Source organism: Chamaea fasciata, unplaced genomic scaffold (assembly GCF_029207755.1).
Source record: "Chamaea fasciata isolate MVZ Bird 193981 ecotype frontalis unplaced genomic scaffold, bChaFas1.0.hap1 SCAF_2, whole genome shotgun sequence".
Taxonomy (NCBI): domain Eukaryota; kingdom Metazoa; phylum Chordata; class Aves; order Passeriformes; family Sylviidae; genus Chamaea; species Chamaea fasciata.
Genome location: NW_027094087.1, coordinates 68238248 through 68253259, shown reverse-complemented (window position 1 = coordinate 68253259; position 15012 = coordinate 68238248). Strand labels below are relative to the sequence as shown.

Here is a 15012-nt window from a genome sequence, read left to right as displayed (position 1 = left end):
AAGTTTTGATCAGCTTTTTAATAGATGAGTTCACATGTTTGTTTCAGAAGAATAAAAATAAGTAGTCTCATCAGCAGTGTTTAAAACCCTAACTGGTTTAGTTTTTAGGTACTCCTTGATGTGTGATTAGTTTTGCCTTCTTATCAAAGAAACATAGTGAATTCTAAAACCATGCTGTTTCCTAAAAGCTGTATCTGCTGTTAGACAGATACTGCATCATCTAGAAGATCAAAAAAGTCAAATCAAAAGTCTTATGATTCTTTCTTTTACTTTGTCCAGTGCTTTGTGTATAGTCTATTGCTTTCTTAAAATTTTAATAGAAATTATGAAAATAGTATTTCTTATGTGAAAAGGTTATAATTAGGCAGCACAAATACCTTCTGGTCAGGCTTAATACACTGAACAAACTGTAGTGGTACATAAGTTCCTGTGACTTTTTGTATCACAGAAATTTGTCAGTATATTAACCTTTTAAGATTGCAGATTATACTGGTCAGTTTTCCTTTGATCTTGGTGCCCATATTTGGATTTTACCTGTGAGAAGAGCTTTTTCCTCTGCTACCATTCTTGTTGATACATGGCTTTAACAGTTTCCCAGCTGCCTAAAAATGCAATTATATTAGCTTTTTAAAATGCAGTATTTTGTTTTTTTATAGAAGTATCTGTTCCTAAACAGCCTTGAAAAGAAATGCCAGAAATACTGTAATTACTTCTGTGTACTCCACTATAGCTTCTTATGTAGTTTGTCAGGAAAAAGTTGAAGCAACTTGTATTTATCCTGAAAATGGGCATAGATTGCTAGGGTGGTCACACAATGGAATAAGCTGCTGAGAGAGGTGGTGGAGTCACCATCCCTGTGATGTTTAAGGTGCTTCAGGTGTCTGGATCAGGTGCTGACTGATGTGGTTTAGAGGTTAAAGTGGTAGTGCTGAGCTGACTGTTGGACTTGATCATAAAGATCTCTTCCAACCTTGATGATTCTGTGATTCTTGCTCCAGGCTTTTCCAGTCTCAGGATATGGGATTGATGAAGGCAAGTCTTTCCAGTACAGACTGAGGAGGAGGTATTGAGTACCTCTGTTGTTCTCATGTCCTTTGTTGACAGGTCCTCTTTAATCCAGCAATCAAACCACATTTTTCACAGCATAGTGTTCCTCTGATGGATGTGTTGAAGCCCTTGTTTCTTACTGACCTGCCAGATTCAAAGCCCTCAAAGGGCTTCAGGTTTCCAAACCAGTACCTGCATACTCAGACAATTTCATTGTGTTCCTTTCGTGCTCCAGCTCTTGTACACCTTGGTTTTGGATATAAGTTTTGTTAGAATCATTGTGTTCATCCAGGCAAGCATCCTGCCAACTTTATTTCCTGCATCTTCTGGAACTTAGAGAGTGCAATTCTTGGAAATGATCTTGCCTTTCCAGGAATCACCCAGACCCATGGTATTCAAGCAGGAGGCTTTTTCCAGCTGTCTGAAGAAGGCCTCATCTAATTTTGCATGACTAGATGATGTGTAGTACACACTGACTGCAATATCACCTGCATAGGTCTGCCATCTGTCCTGACTCATTAACTTTCAGCTGGCTCATCATCTGTCCCCAGGCAGAGCTCTGTGTGCTCATACTGCACTCTCTAATGAAGAGCAGCTCCTACTCCTTGCTGTCCTGACTCATCCTTCCTTAAGAGACTGTCTGTCCACTGTACCACTCCACTGTCTGTTTCTCTATGATATTTCTGTAGTCCCAGGGAGATTGTAGCCCTGTGACTGCACACAGATATCCAGTGTCTTCTCTTAATTTCACAAGTTTTGTGTAGCAGTGTATAGGCTCTTTAGAGAGGCACTGATTTCCCAGAAAAGGAAGGAGATCTTGTCCCTGTGATGCTGTTGCGTAGGCCCTCCCTCATTTGTATGATTGGTAAGTTCATGTTTGAGATGGTTCTTCAACCCATTTTTGTTTATCTGGAGATCTCTTCTGCCCGCATCACCCTTTGCTTGGTAACCTGGTCCACCACTTCCTTGTGTGATTGTTTTTACTTAGGAAAAAGTGAGGCAATATACTAATGTTGAAGTTTTAATGACGTTTTTGAGCTGCTTTTCCATTTCCTTTGAAATACGGAAAATTAAGAAACATTTTAAATAAACTCACTTCATAGTGGACAAAGTATCCATTATGTGTGTGCAGTTCTGTTAACATTTGAAATAGCAAAAATAAATCAGCCCCATCTGACTTCTGTGGAAGTGAGGATTTTAGAGAGCCCTTGGTTAAAATTTACGACTTTGACAATTTTCTGAAAGACTTTGATATTGGTTCTCTTGCATTTTTTAAGTGTTTAAGACCTGGACAACTCTGAAGAAGACCCAGAAGATGTGGAAGATGAGGCCCACATGAGTGTGCCATTATCTTTACCTATTTTAGCTTCTTCCAGTTCATTCAGATTACAGAAAGCCCTTCCCCCTTAAGTAAGAAATCTTTGCTGCCTCTTGATGTGTCTGAAGGAGGTATTTTCTTTTTCAGGCTTGTCACAGCTCTGTAACAGAGAAGTCTTCATTTATACCACTAATAGACCTTAAAAGTCTTCATTACACCAGTGTCACTGGCTGCTCTGTGAGTGCTAACTGCTGGTCATCATTAAACTTCAGAAGCACTTCTTTTATCATGTCATTGATGTATTGCAGCACAGTGGGATTTGAGAGAAGCACTGGTTCCAATTCTGAAAATTTGGAAAACCATTATACAGGAGATAATGGATTTTTTTCATCTGGTTACAGTAGATAATCAGAAAATGGGGCTGAGTGGACTTGTGTTTGAAGTTGCCAGTTGAATAATCCGTTGGGTTTTTTTATCTTTTAAAGATTCCAGGCAAAAGAAATCCCAGAAAAATCACCTTTCTTTATCAGTGGTGATACTTGGTTTCCAGCTGTCACAAGTGCAAAACCCTCATCTCTGGACATGCAGCCTTTGCAAACATTCCATGCTGTTGTTTTGAATCAATACGTGTAAACATGAACTGTTTTACAATCCTCTATTTTTTTTTTTTTATAGTTAGCTTTCATTTGTGATGTCATTGAAATGTTTGGGTCTTGCTTCTTCCATTAAAGAAAAGAAGACAGAGACATTTCACTTTGGATCAAAACTTCTAATTAAGTTTTTGTGGTCACATAAATCTTTCCTTGCACCTCAGTGGTTGCAGTTAACATGTCCTAATTGGGGTTCAGAGATACCTTTCTGTATGATACATGTTTTCTGAACTTCAATAATTTTTTTAAAATACTGTGTCCTGGAAGGTAGCTTTGAGTGCATCAGAGATCAGTCTTTTGTTAGCAAAGGTCTTGTTACTTCCTGTATTTTTTCACTGTGGACTGAACAGAACTACCATTTGTGCTTTTGCATTATGACATTGTAATAAACTTGATGCTTTTTCTCAGTACTGATCATAGATCTTGTATTCATTGATAGCTGTACTGCCTTTTTTTTGTTTTTAGTTCATCTTGTAAACATATAATTGTGAATTTTTACTGTATATATCTTCAGAAGAAATTCCATTAGCTTTGGCTTTGCTTAGTAATCTAAAAGGTTTGACATCGCAAAACTCAGATGGAAGTTTACCTTGCTATGACGGCTCCTGAGCTTGTTCTTGGTTTGTTTTTGAAGGTGGAAACCCAGTGTAATAAGCAGTATACCTGCAAAGTTACATCTTTTTATTGAGCAGTTGTTTCCTTAGTAGAAAATGTGAACTGTGGAACTAATAATTTACCTTAACAATTTTTTAGATGCAGAAGGAGTTACTAGATACTGAACTGGATTTATACAAGAAGATGCAAGCTGGGGAGGAAGTTACTGAGTTAAGACGAAAATATACAGAACTGCAGCTGGAAGTATGTTTATGTCTTCTTTGTAGCAATTAACTTTTCATCATATATTTTCCTGTACGTTTATTAGCTTGAGTATTGTATCATGAACTATTTTTATCCAGAGTGCAGTATTAAGTTGCATGTAGATGGAGACATTGAGCAATAATACTTTAAAAAAATACTTTCTTTAATTCAGTGGAATTCAGAAATGGTATTGTCTTTAATTGCAATTGCTAATCTGTTTAAATTCTGTAACTGTTTAGATGACATGATGCTTTATAGATTTGTGGTAGTAATGCTTTCTTGAGAATATGGAGTGTTTTTGAATTGTTGCCTGAAGGTTGTTTTATGTTTGACACAGAAAAGTTAAGAAACACTGCCTGATCTTTTGTTCTTAAGTGTTAGCATCCTTTTAATGAGATTAATCAAAAAAGCCTGAGGTGCCAAAAGTACTATTATTACAATGTTGGTTTCAAGGGGAGAACTTAACGAAAGCAAATACAGTGTTTCAAGAAGTATTCAATGTGTAGAAACACAATCTTTTCTTCAAGTGCTTGCTTTGAAAAAAAAAAAAGTTGTGCTGGCTGTACAAAATTCTTCATATGTGTGTCTAATTTTGTGAAATTACAAATGCTGTGGGTATTACTCTATGTTATATTGCACTTCTTGCCTATAAGACTGTGTAACATCTACTTGAATTGCTCCATAATCTTATCTCTTTTTACTGTTAAGCAGGGCTGCCGTGTCGCTTAAATTGCCCTTGTCTTAATGAAGCTTGGTCATGTCTTATGAATACAGTGCCTCTGAATACAGTGCATATGAATAAGTGCACATACTTGCTTTAAAATCTTACTTTAAAACTTATATTGTTATGCAGCTTTGGTAATTGTGAAAATAGTTTTGCTAATAAACCAAGCCAATTGAATAGAGATGACACAAAAGCTTATGTTAACAATGTATTTTCTGATGGTGAGTAGTACTGTATAAGTGTACTGAAAGCTTGTTTATAGATTCTACATCTCAGAAAATATGTGAATCGATGACATGTAGAATAGGAATAGAAAAGTAGGTGCACATTCAAGATAAAATTACGTCATAACTGAGTGCGCTAATCTTACTCCATCTCTCATTAAGTTTGTTTGTTTTTTGAGTTAGGTATAAAAGAGCTCTTTCAGGACAGTAATATTTAAATGAATTTTCTGAAGCCTTTAGCAAATACCAACAGAAGTAGATGGAGAAAAACAGGGTCACCAATGATGCACGCTTACATATTTCAGGGAACAGCATGAAGTATAACTCATGTACAAATTACAAGAGGGATATGGCGTTTTGTCCCCCAGTGATGTTTGCTTTATTTTTCAGTATTCTTAAAAATCCTTTTAAAAACTTTTATTCACACATTGTGCTTGTGACTTTGACTCCCACAGTATTTTATGTGTTGCTTCTTTGACTCATAACCTGTTTTTCTGTTCCAGTTGACCCTGACTTTACTGAAAGAAAATCCAAATACTTTACAGCTTGTTTTTTGCGTCAGCATGCCCCAAATTACTCATTTAAACATTTTAAAATGTTAAAAAAAAGCCCAAACAAAGAACAAAAATAAAAATACCTAAATACTTCAGGATTCTATTTATAGAAAACTAAAAAGAAGACTAGATACTACTGTAAAATTATATGAATAATTTAACGAATAAAACCATAAGAAAATTATCTCCTCATGGGTGATATCACTGACATGCATTAAAGTAGTGCCATTGCTGTTTGAGTTTGTAAACACTGTAGGATTTATTAAAAGCTTGGTGATTTCATTTAACATTTGATTCCTATGGCAGATCTATTTGGGTTTGAAAAGATGTTTTTTCTTGCTGTAAACATTGAAATTAGATACCTGAAAGGTATCTTTCAAAACTTTAAATAACTTCTGGAAATTATTTTTTTAAATGACTGTCACTGACATCAGCCTTGTAATTGTTTTTAATAGTATATGCCAGGTTTTTGGAGGGGTACACAGATACTGTGGGAATGGATATTTTTGAGTACCTTGAGCCAAGTGTTCAGTGAATATTTTGTCCTTAGAGGTGCCCCTTAGAAGCCTTTGTTTCACATCTCACAATTCTGAGGCCAAAAGCTCTTAAGCTGTGATAGTTCTGGTCAGAATAAAAGTCTTGCCTAAACTTCAGAGACAAATGGATGAAGAGACTAATTAAGTAGTTTGACACCATATCAAGAAATTTTGATAATGAAATTTCAGTTGTACAGCAGTTGCTTTTTCCTATGAGGAGTTTGCCTTCAAAGATAAGGGCTCTTTTGATACCCCATTCTTGTTTCCTCTTTCCATCCCATTATTGGTCAGGTAATAATTAACCTTTAGTTAATTAGCTTTTCAATGTTATTTAAATGTTTACCTTCTGTTATTTGAAGACCTGCAAGCTGCTCTTTCTGGGGCTTTCTTAGGAAAATGTTTTTAGGCAACATCAGAAGATGTGTTTGTTAATTCTATCTAAACATGTAGATTGTGAATTTTAATCTATCAATACGTTATCTGTGACCATCTTAGGCTGCCAAGCGGGGAATTCTCTCTTCAGTCCGCGGCAGAGGGGTTCACGCGAGGGGCCGGGGGGCGTCGCGCAGCAGAGGCCGAGGGATTCGGGGCCGGGGCCGAGGCAGAGGAGTTCCTGTGCACGCTGTGGTGGATCATCGTCCCAGGGCGCTGGAAATCTCTGCCTTCACTGAAAGCGACAGGGAAGATCTTCTGCCTCATTTTGCGGTATGTCACAACTGCACTTTTTTTTTCCCCCCTTTGGATGACATCCTTCCATTGTATGACTTGTTTTCTCCCGGTTCAGTTCATCTGGAAATATTGTGTAGGAATGAATCTTTAGCATGATACGCAGGGGATGCATTAGGAAAAGGTAAAGCAGGAAAAATACACTATTGCTTCAGCTAGTTAGAGCTGTAATCACATAGCATTTGCAAGGCTTTTTTATTTTCTTACAAAGAAAAACAGCTTGTAATATTTATTTGCTCAGGACATATGTAAATTTTTTACAATATTTTAGCTACAAAAAGATAAAATAACTGAAGGGATGGTGAGAACAAAAATTGATTTATTGCCAGACTTTCAGTACCTGTTTGTCTTTGTTGAAGTATCATAACAAGTGCTTAATGAAAATTTTCTTCAAACATTTTCACTGCTTTTGGCCAGCTTTCTGAATTTATGAGTCAGAGTGAAAATTGTGCAATTACATGTAGATCTTGGAAGAGGCATCCAAACATTTCTGTCTAATCATGCACTTAAGCTTAAGAAGTCAGATATTTTTCTACTTTTTTTTCTATTTTTAGTCTAAAAATTATAAATTTGCATTCATAATTTTTAGCAAATTTTTCTTTGCAAATATAATAGTGAAAAATCAACATGAATTTATAAAAACAGTTTACCTTCATTTAAAAAAAAAGTATAATAAAAAGAATTTCGTTTATTTTGTGGAATAAATGCTAGGAATATTATGTGAATCTCCATCTGTGCCACCCTCCCCATTTGTTTGTTTGGGGTTTTTTCCCCAGCTTTTAGTTGCAGTGGTCCTCTTTGAAGGGAGAAGTCCAGAAGCCAGTTAGTCCACTAAATTCTAGTCCAGACAGTGTACTTAATATTTCCTGTCAGACAGTCACGGTAGAAGCTTAAAAAAAAAAATCAAACAAGGACCTGTCTCTCCTTTTATAGGAAACTTGTTATCTTTAACAAGCCAAAGTGCTAATCAGAAAGAAACTTAGTAACACAAACAAATACAATTCCATTCATAACACTGAGGAAAAAATTAATTATTTAGTTTTGCAGGTTGCAAGTTTGCTGTTTTAAACTTGCTCCAAATTCCATTGGAAATGCTCTGAGCTGTATTTCTGTTTCTGTGATATGGTACCACAACCTTGTGCTCAGGGTTGTTGTTGCACTTGCACAGATGTGGTTTTTTGTTGGCCTTTGCAGCTTACAGTGGTGGCAGCATTAAAGATAGCAGTACCATCACAGCCAATACAGGAATAGATGGATCATGTTATTAAGATGCTGTTAAGTTTTCAAACTTTTTCTACAGCTCCTGACTCAAGGAAATATTTCTGTAGAAGAGTTTCATTAATAGGCTAATGGAATAATTTCAACATCCCTTTTTTCTAATCAGAAGAGAAATACTGAAGCAGAACAGCTTATTTCTATCGTATTTTTACCTCATACCTATAGGAATTGGGAAATCCAGAGACGAGACCACTTCAGTGTTTTAGCAATGCAAGTACAAGTAACTGTAGTCTTGGCTAGGACAAGTACTCTGGCTTTAAGACTGTGAAATATACACTGTTCTAATTATCTGCTTTTTTTTTTTTTTTTGAGGGCATTTGATCCAAGACTGCATTTTTAGAGGTGGGAGAACCATTTTACTAAACTTTTTATTTTTGTTCATTTATCAAAAGCAATATGGTGAAATTGAAGATTGCCAGATAGATGACTCTTCTCTCCATGCGGTGATTACTTTTAAAACAAGAGCAGAAGCTGAAGCTGTGAGTATAAGTATATATATTCTTTCTTGAAAATACACTGCACCATTCAAATACTTCATTTGTTACACTTCTGCATTTGATTAAATGTAATACTGGTAGCTATTCTCAAACTATTGACACAAAAGTTTAAGTTAAACAGAAGTGTCAGAACTGCACAGTACTGAAGTACGTAGGAAATTAGGTTTACAGCAAAGCGAAGTGCAGGATGTAAGGGGGCTATTAAGAGAAACACGTAGGAATTGATATTTAGATGTCTTGGTTTATCTTCATTTAATTGCCAGTTTTTTTCACTTGAAGACTTTGTACCCTCATAGTCTACCTGGAATTTCACTGACATCTTGCTAAGTCAGGACTGTATATTTACTTTGGGATCAGTTTGGCTTACTTTTGTCTGAAAGCCTGTGGTAGTGTAAATGGGATTTGAGCTGATTCCTTTTTTCCCTTTTTAGCATATTTTTTAGAATTTTTTGAAATTACAGAAGCATAGAATTGCAGAATTTAACTTCTAGAAATTAAAATCCAGAGTTGACTTATGTTATAATTCAGTATCATTACATATGGATCATTAGAACTTAATACATTTGGCTCATCAGGACTCCTGCCTTACTTGGTCCCTGGTGTAGGCATATAATATTATGTGATCCTGAACCAATTAATGAATATAGTTTTTCTGCAAATGATTTTTTTTTCTTTAAAATCCTTGTGTCACTGGCGAGAATACAGAAAGAATGGATTCATATTTGCAGTATGGTTGTATGGAAAGATTTTGTTTTATGTTTGTATTTTGCACAAAATTTACCTTGTGGAATTTACCTACATGCAGTTCTCATACCTGGCCAGACTGTTCTCTCTTCCATCTTGAGACACCAGTGAGGTGATTGACAGAAATAACTGCTATTTACAGTGCAGATTAACTGCTGGGGACAATAGTTTTGAACACTTAGAGCATCATTTAGATATTTTGATATCCATGTGCCAAAGATGTTTTACAAAAACAAAGAATTCTGTTTTGTTTGTAAAACTCTTAGCTATAGCGATGATGAGCATCAACTGTATGGAGACAGTATTTCTTCTGTAAAAAAAGGAGGTACAATTAATGGTACATGGTGTATACTGACTGATAGGGGAAAACCAGTATTGTACAGCTGTATTGAAGGAGCACAGAAGGAGAACAGAAGTTCTGTTCGAAGATAAAACCTGCTGTAATTAGTATATTCATAAATGAATTGAATTCAAGTTGGGATTTTAGTTTTGGTGCTTCCTGGTATGGGGTACTTCTTTTTGTAGTTTCACATTGTAGTTTACAGAAGAAATACTCTTAGGTGTGGGGAGAAAGTTCTTCGTCCCTGAAAAGAAGACCTAGAACAATAATTTGTTTTGTGGACTACCCAAATAAAGTCTTTACTTCTCCCAGATGGAGTATGATTCCCTGAAATGATCAGTGTTTGAGATGTCCGTGTTGTAGTGAGCATTAAAACATTTAATTGTCAACTTCGTGTTTGATTAGACTTTTGTGTCTAATTTCACCTTCATTTTTAAATTAAGAGTTTATGAAACCTGGGTTCAATGAAACCCAGGAAAATTTGTATTTTCTTTAGGATTTTCTTACATATTAAATACATATGCAATGGAATGTCTGTGTTTACAACTAAAGCATTAAGGATGGCAATTTGAGATACAACTAAAACATTGCAACTTAAGGCTGGCAATTTGAGAAGTTGTAGAAGGTAATCATTAAAAACTTCTGCTGAGGCAAATTGTAAAGTAAATGCAGCTTATATTTTACTTTCTTAAATGAAAATAGGCCTAGGCTTTATGATCATGTGTGTTCTAGCCTAGAAGGAAAAGGAAGATTCCCTATTGTAGAATGTTGCATTTTTATGAAGTAGTAATTTCTTTCAAAGATTACAAGTTATTTCTGGACCTAAATGTCACATATAAGTACTTTTAAAAATTCTAGTTGTGTGACATTGTGATGAGACCATGGACAAAAACCTCCTGAGCTGCATTTTAATAAGCATAGAATCTTTTAAATTTATCATAAATTTATATGTACAGATTTAAAATTTATACCTGGGGACTTTAATATCACACAATTCATGTTCAGATGTCATTGACCATGTAATTGTTTCTACATTTCACATTATGCTGTACTTTCAGATTGTACTATAAATCTTTTGTGACCATGACGGTTATTTCGGAATGTTGCTAACACTGATTTATGCTCATTCATGTTACTTTAATTTGAACATACTATTTCCAAAGCAGCCACTTAATGCAGCTGGTACTTAGAAAGGCATGAATATCCCATAAGTTAAAAATTTTTACATTTCAATTACAAGAGCTTTACAGGAAGTGGAACATTTTCCAGTAGATTAAATTGTAATCACAAAGGGGCTTTTTTTCAGTTGTTTGGTTGTTGGGTTTTTTAAAAATACTTTAAATAATTTGTGGTGTGTCTTACTTCTTCCAGTAAGTTATGCATTAATAGTTTTGTGTCTGTCTTTGAAAGGTGAGCAAAATAATAGTAAAAAACAGGAAGATGTTGGTTCAGTATGTTACCCACATTGCCAAATGATTTACGGTGTTCCAAGCTTATTTGCTTTTGAATGTATTTTCATCATTTTCCTCAAAGGGTATATGAATTCCTTGTGCAGTGAATGAAGTTGTTTCATTTAACCTAGTAACAGTACTTCAGTATGAACATATTACAACTTAGACTTTCTTTTGTGAAATCATGTGTAACTAAGATAGATAAACTTGTTTTAGGCTGCAATTCATGGATCTCGTTTCAAAGGACAAGAGCTAAAGTTGGCATGGAACAAGCCTGTTGCTAGTATGTCAGCTATTGAAACAGAAGAAGCTGAACCTGATGAAGAAGAAGTAAGCTTGCTTTTTCTCTTTTTTTCTTATTTTAATTTTTCTTTTTTAAGATGAAATAATACAGCTTTTTCAAAAGGAAAATTTATCTGTGGATTCATACTTGTATTTTTTAATCAAACTCTTATTTTGATATCAGAAAGTAGATTTCTGTATACTTCTTGGGGTTTAGGGTGTTGAAAGTCTAGATACTTTGCTTTTCCTTGCAGAAATATTTCATCTTGCGTAACAGAAAGGATATATGTAGAAAATGGATGGCACAGGTTTGAGCTTGCATGAGAGAGATTGAGGATTTTGTCTAAAACATGGGTTTGTGCCATCTGCATTTGGCACAAATTTCTTAGAGGATCATATTTTAGACTCTAGTTTTCCTTTATAGATAAGGCTCGGAGGATACAGGTGTAGGAATAATTCAGAGCATTTTCTGACTTTAAAGTACCCTTGCTGAGTGTTAGTCTTCATCATGGTACATGAGAGATACTACAGCCTTGTCCAAATAATCCTAATTGGTTAATGCAGGAATAGTGGGGCAATATGTGTTGATGCAATATAACTCATTACACTCAAAATACTTATTTTTGTGAATTCAGAAAAATAAATGTCACCTGGGGATAGTCGAGCAATCTTTTTCCAAATTTATTTACTGTCAGTTAACTGTATCCATATAATTGGCATAGAAAAGTTGAAGTGGAAGTACACCTTGACTTACTCGATGACAATATTTTGTCTGCGTCTTTTTCCTGTGGCATCTTGGCAGATCTACCACAGAAGCAGCTTCACAAGTTTGCTTTGATACAACCAAATTTGGTTAGTTTTCTTACATTTGGTGGTGGTTCACTTTCTGTTTTCTTCCTGAGGAAAGATACTTTGTTGGCTTCCTGTCTCCAAAAATGTTAATTTGTTTCTTATATGCCAGTTGAAGATAGGTACCTTTTGTATTAGACATTTGTGCATTCCAGTTTACAGAGTGCTACTTTCCTCATGTATACAAACCTCAAGCATTGTCAGATGGTCATGAGCTGTGAGTGAATAAGAGACTGTATTATGGAATCTTCAGAGCATCTTAGGTATTTTGTCACATCTCCTTCAGGGAAGTCTTGCCTGGGAAGATCAACAGCAGTGTGTTGATGCAAGTAGTCTGCCTTATTGAGAGGTCTCCTTGAGTAACCACTTCACTGAGACTTTTTGTATAATGAAGGAAGGGCATGCAGGGATATGCAAACACTTCAACAGAGTAAAGGAAGGAAAGTACAGATTCTTTGATAGGTGAACTACAGAGATCTATCTTTTAACTGCCTTAGCTAATTATTCCTGTGGGAAATACCTAGGAGTTGAACTTGGATCAAAATCCTTAGCTGTTCATAGGTTTTGTCTACTTGCTATTTACTTAATTTGTTTCATAGCAGCAATTGTAAACACATGGAGAAGGCTTTCTTCATTTTCCCATATATATGCTGCCATGTTAGTTCAGCTGAATACTATGCTAGAGAAGGTAGCAGGCTTAAGACCTGAATAAAACTGAGAATTTTGTCTCAGAAAAAGAAAAAGAAAGAGCTTTATAATACAGCCGAGTGAGATTCTTAATAACGAAACAGGGTTCCCAGTCCATTTATGAAAATAAGAGGAAAGTCTTTTGGACTTGAGTGCTTTAGAAAAACCCTGGTGAGTAGCCAGGTAATTATAAAAGCATCTGGTCTTCCCAGATGCCTTATGTTCTGCACCTGGGTGCCTAACAAAAGAGTTGACTCTACTGAGTCAACAACTGATCCCTAGGAAGAATGTAAGTAGAGATTAGCTTTTAATCATCTGGGGTTTGCAGTTCAGGGACCTCTAGAGTCAGAGATGTGGTTTCTTTGTAGTTGAAAGGACTTGACACGTGTTTATTGTAATAATTTATCTAGTTTCTTTGGAATCTGAATAACATCTGTAATGTCCTGTAACAGGGAATGCTACGGTTCAGCTATATCTTGGCTGAATAAGTCTTGTTCAATTGGATCAGCCACCTAAATATTCTCTCTTCGCTTTCATGAAGATCCTTGATATACAAGGGACACTGTTATACTTCCCCTCAGTTATTTTCTCTCCCTACAGTTTTTCCCCTATGTGGAAGCCTGGCTTTTTGATCATCTCTACTACCACTCCATCTTGTGCTCTGTAGAGTTCTGCACTGTACACTGCCCAGAACTCCTCCTCTTTGACTGTTGCACTGTTGTATTTTAGCTCACTGTACATGAGGGAATACCAGGAAAGAATCTAAGTCCTCAGAAAGCTTCTGTGTTTTAGTCAGGGTCAGACTACGCAGGCAGACGTTGACAGATGGGTCAGGTGTCATCAGAGCTCCTTTTGAAACTGTGCTTCTGTATGCAAGAGTAATGAAGATAGTAGTTTCTCCCTCTTGTAAAGAGCCTACTGGAAAAGAGACGGCTTAGTTCTAGGATGGGGTGCATGTGTCATGGTCATCTTAAAGTCTATTGAAAAAGGTTTCATTTGCAATGTAGTAATATATGTGTACAAGACATACACATCCAGTGTACTTTCCTGAAAGCATTAGTGTTTACTTATTCACAACCAAATTTTTTTCTTTATTTAAGTGCAATTGCCAGAGATTTGTATTTGGCCTTTTGATTGTTAATATTTTCTTATATAACAGTTATCACATTTTTCCCTTGAAGTTTCAGGAAGAATCTTTGGTGGATGACTCACTGCTTCAGGATGATGATGAAGAGGAAGAGGAGAATGAATCTCGTTCATGGAGAAGATGATTCAACTGATCAACAACAATGCTAGAACTGCACCTGTGTTGCATTAGTATTACCTAATGTACTTCTGCATCTTTGTATTAAAAGGGGTTTTGTGATGAAGTTGGATTCAGATATAGATTAAAAAGCAGCTGGTCAGTTACACATTTTGAGAGATTGATGTTTGAGTTACATTTCAGTAAATGATTGCTAAAGACATCATACTAGGAACATATGCAATGTTTTTATTACATAGTTCTACAGAAAGTTACAGAATTCTTTGGGTTCTTTGTAATTTACTGAATTGGTCAAACACAAATGACCAGAAGTTGTTATAACATAGATAATTTTTGTTCTATTCCAGATACGGAATGAAAATTTGCATTTAAAATCTTTGTGAATGTTTTCAGAAATGAATAGATAACAGTACTAAACCGAAGTCTCTAAAGTTATGTATTCATAATATTGCATAGTAGTATGCTTAGGCTTTACTATGTACTAGCCTTTTGTTGGATTTGTGTACGTATTTTACCTATGGGTTTTAATGATAAAGTGTATGACTGCTTTGCATATAAGTCCTTATGACTTTAAGATGTTAAAAAAATAAAGAAATGGAATGGTCTTAAAAAAAAAAAAAAAGAAAAAGAAAAAAAGCAATAACCAAAAAAGCTAAGGCAATGGTCCTTCATGATGAAAAAAAAAAGAAAAAAAGAAAAAAAAAAGACAAAAGACCATTCCAAATGGCAACCCCCACCCCCATGTTCACAAAAGGAGCTTGAATCACTATCACTTACACTAAAATAATACTGAATATATAAAACCAATCTCAATCGTGTTTTATCTACATTAACACATGATGTACTCTACATAAAAACTTAAAACTCTTGGATGTTCTGAATTTAAAGTGATGAAAGTCAAATCTTAAATAGAATACTACTCCAACAATAAGGAATTTTTTTATATTTCTGCACCATGCAACTCTAGAAGAAAGTTCAATGCC

The 15012-nt window shown here is 35.4% G+C and overlaps 1 protein-coding gene across 3 annotated transcripts in view; it reads left to right on the top strand.

The window, feature by feature from the left end:
• The window catches only part of RBM26 (RNA binding motif protein 26), a 49828-nt gene extending 35059 nt beyond the window's left edge, over positions 1–14769 (top strand). For all 3 annotated transcript variants that reach the window (XM_066176339.1, XM_066176338.1, XM_066176340.1), the window contains 5 exons: positions 3769–3873; positions 6407–6616; positions 8308–8394; positions 11164–11277; positions 13947–14769. In XM_066176339.1, the coding sequence (XP_066032436.1) occupies positions 3769–3873; positions 6407–6616; positions 8308–8394; positions 11164–11277; positions 13947–14036 (606 nt within the window). In that variant the 3' untranslated portion in view covers positions 14037–14769. The remainder of the gene's footprint in view (positions 1–3768; positions 3874–6406; positions 6617–8307; positions 8395–11163; positions 11278–13946) is intronic.
• Positions 14770–15012: the final 243 nt, after the last annotated feature.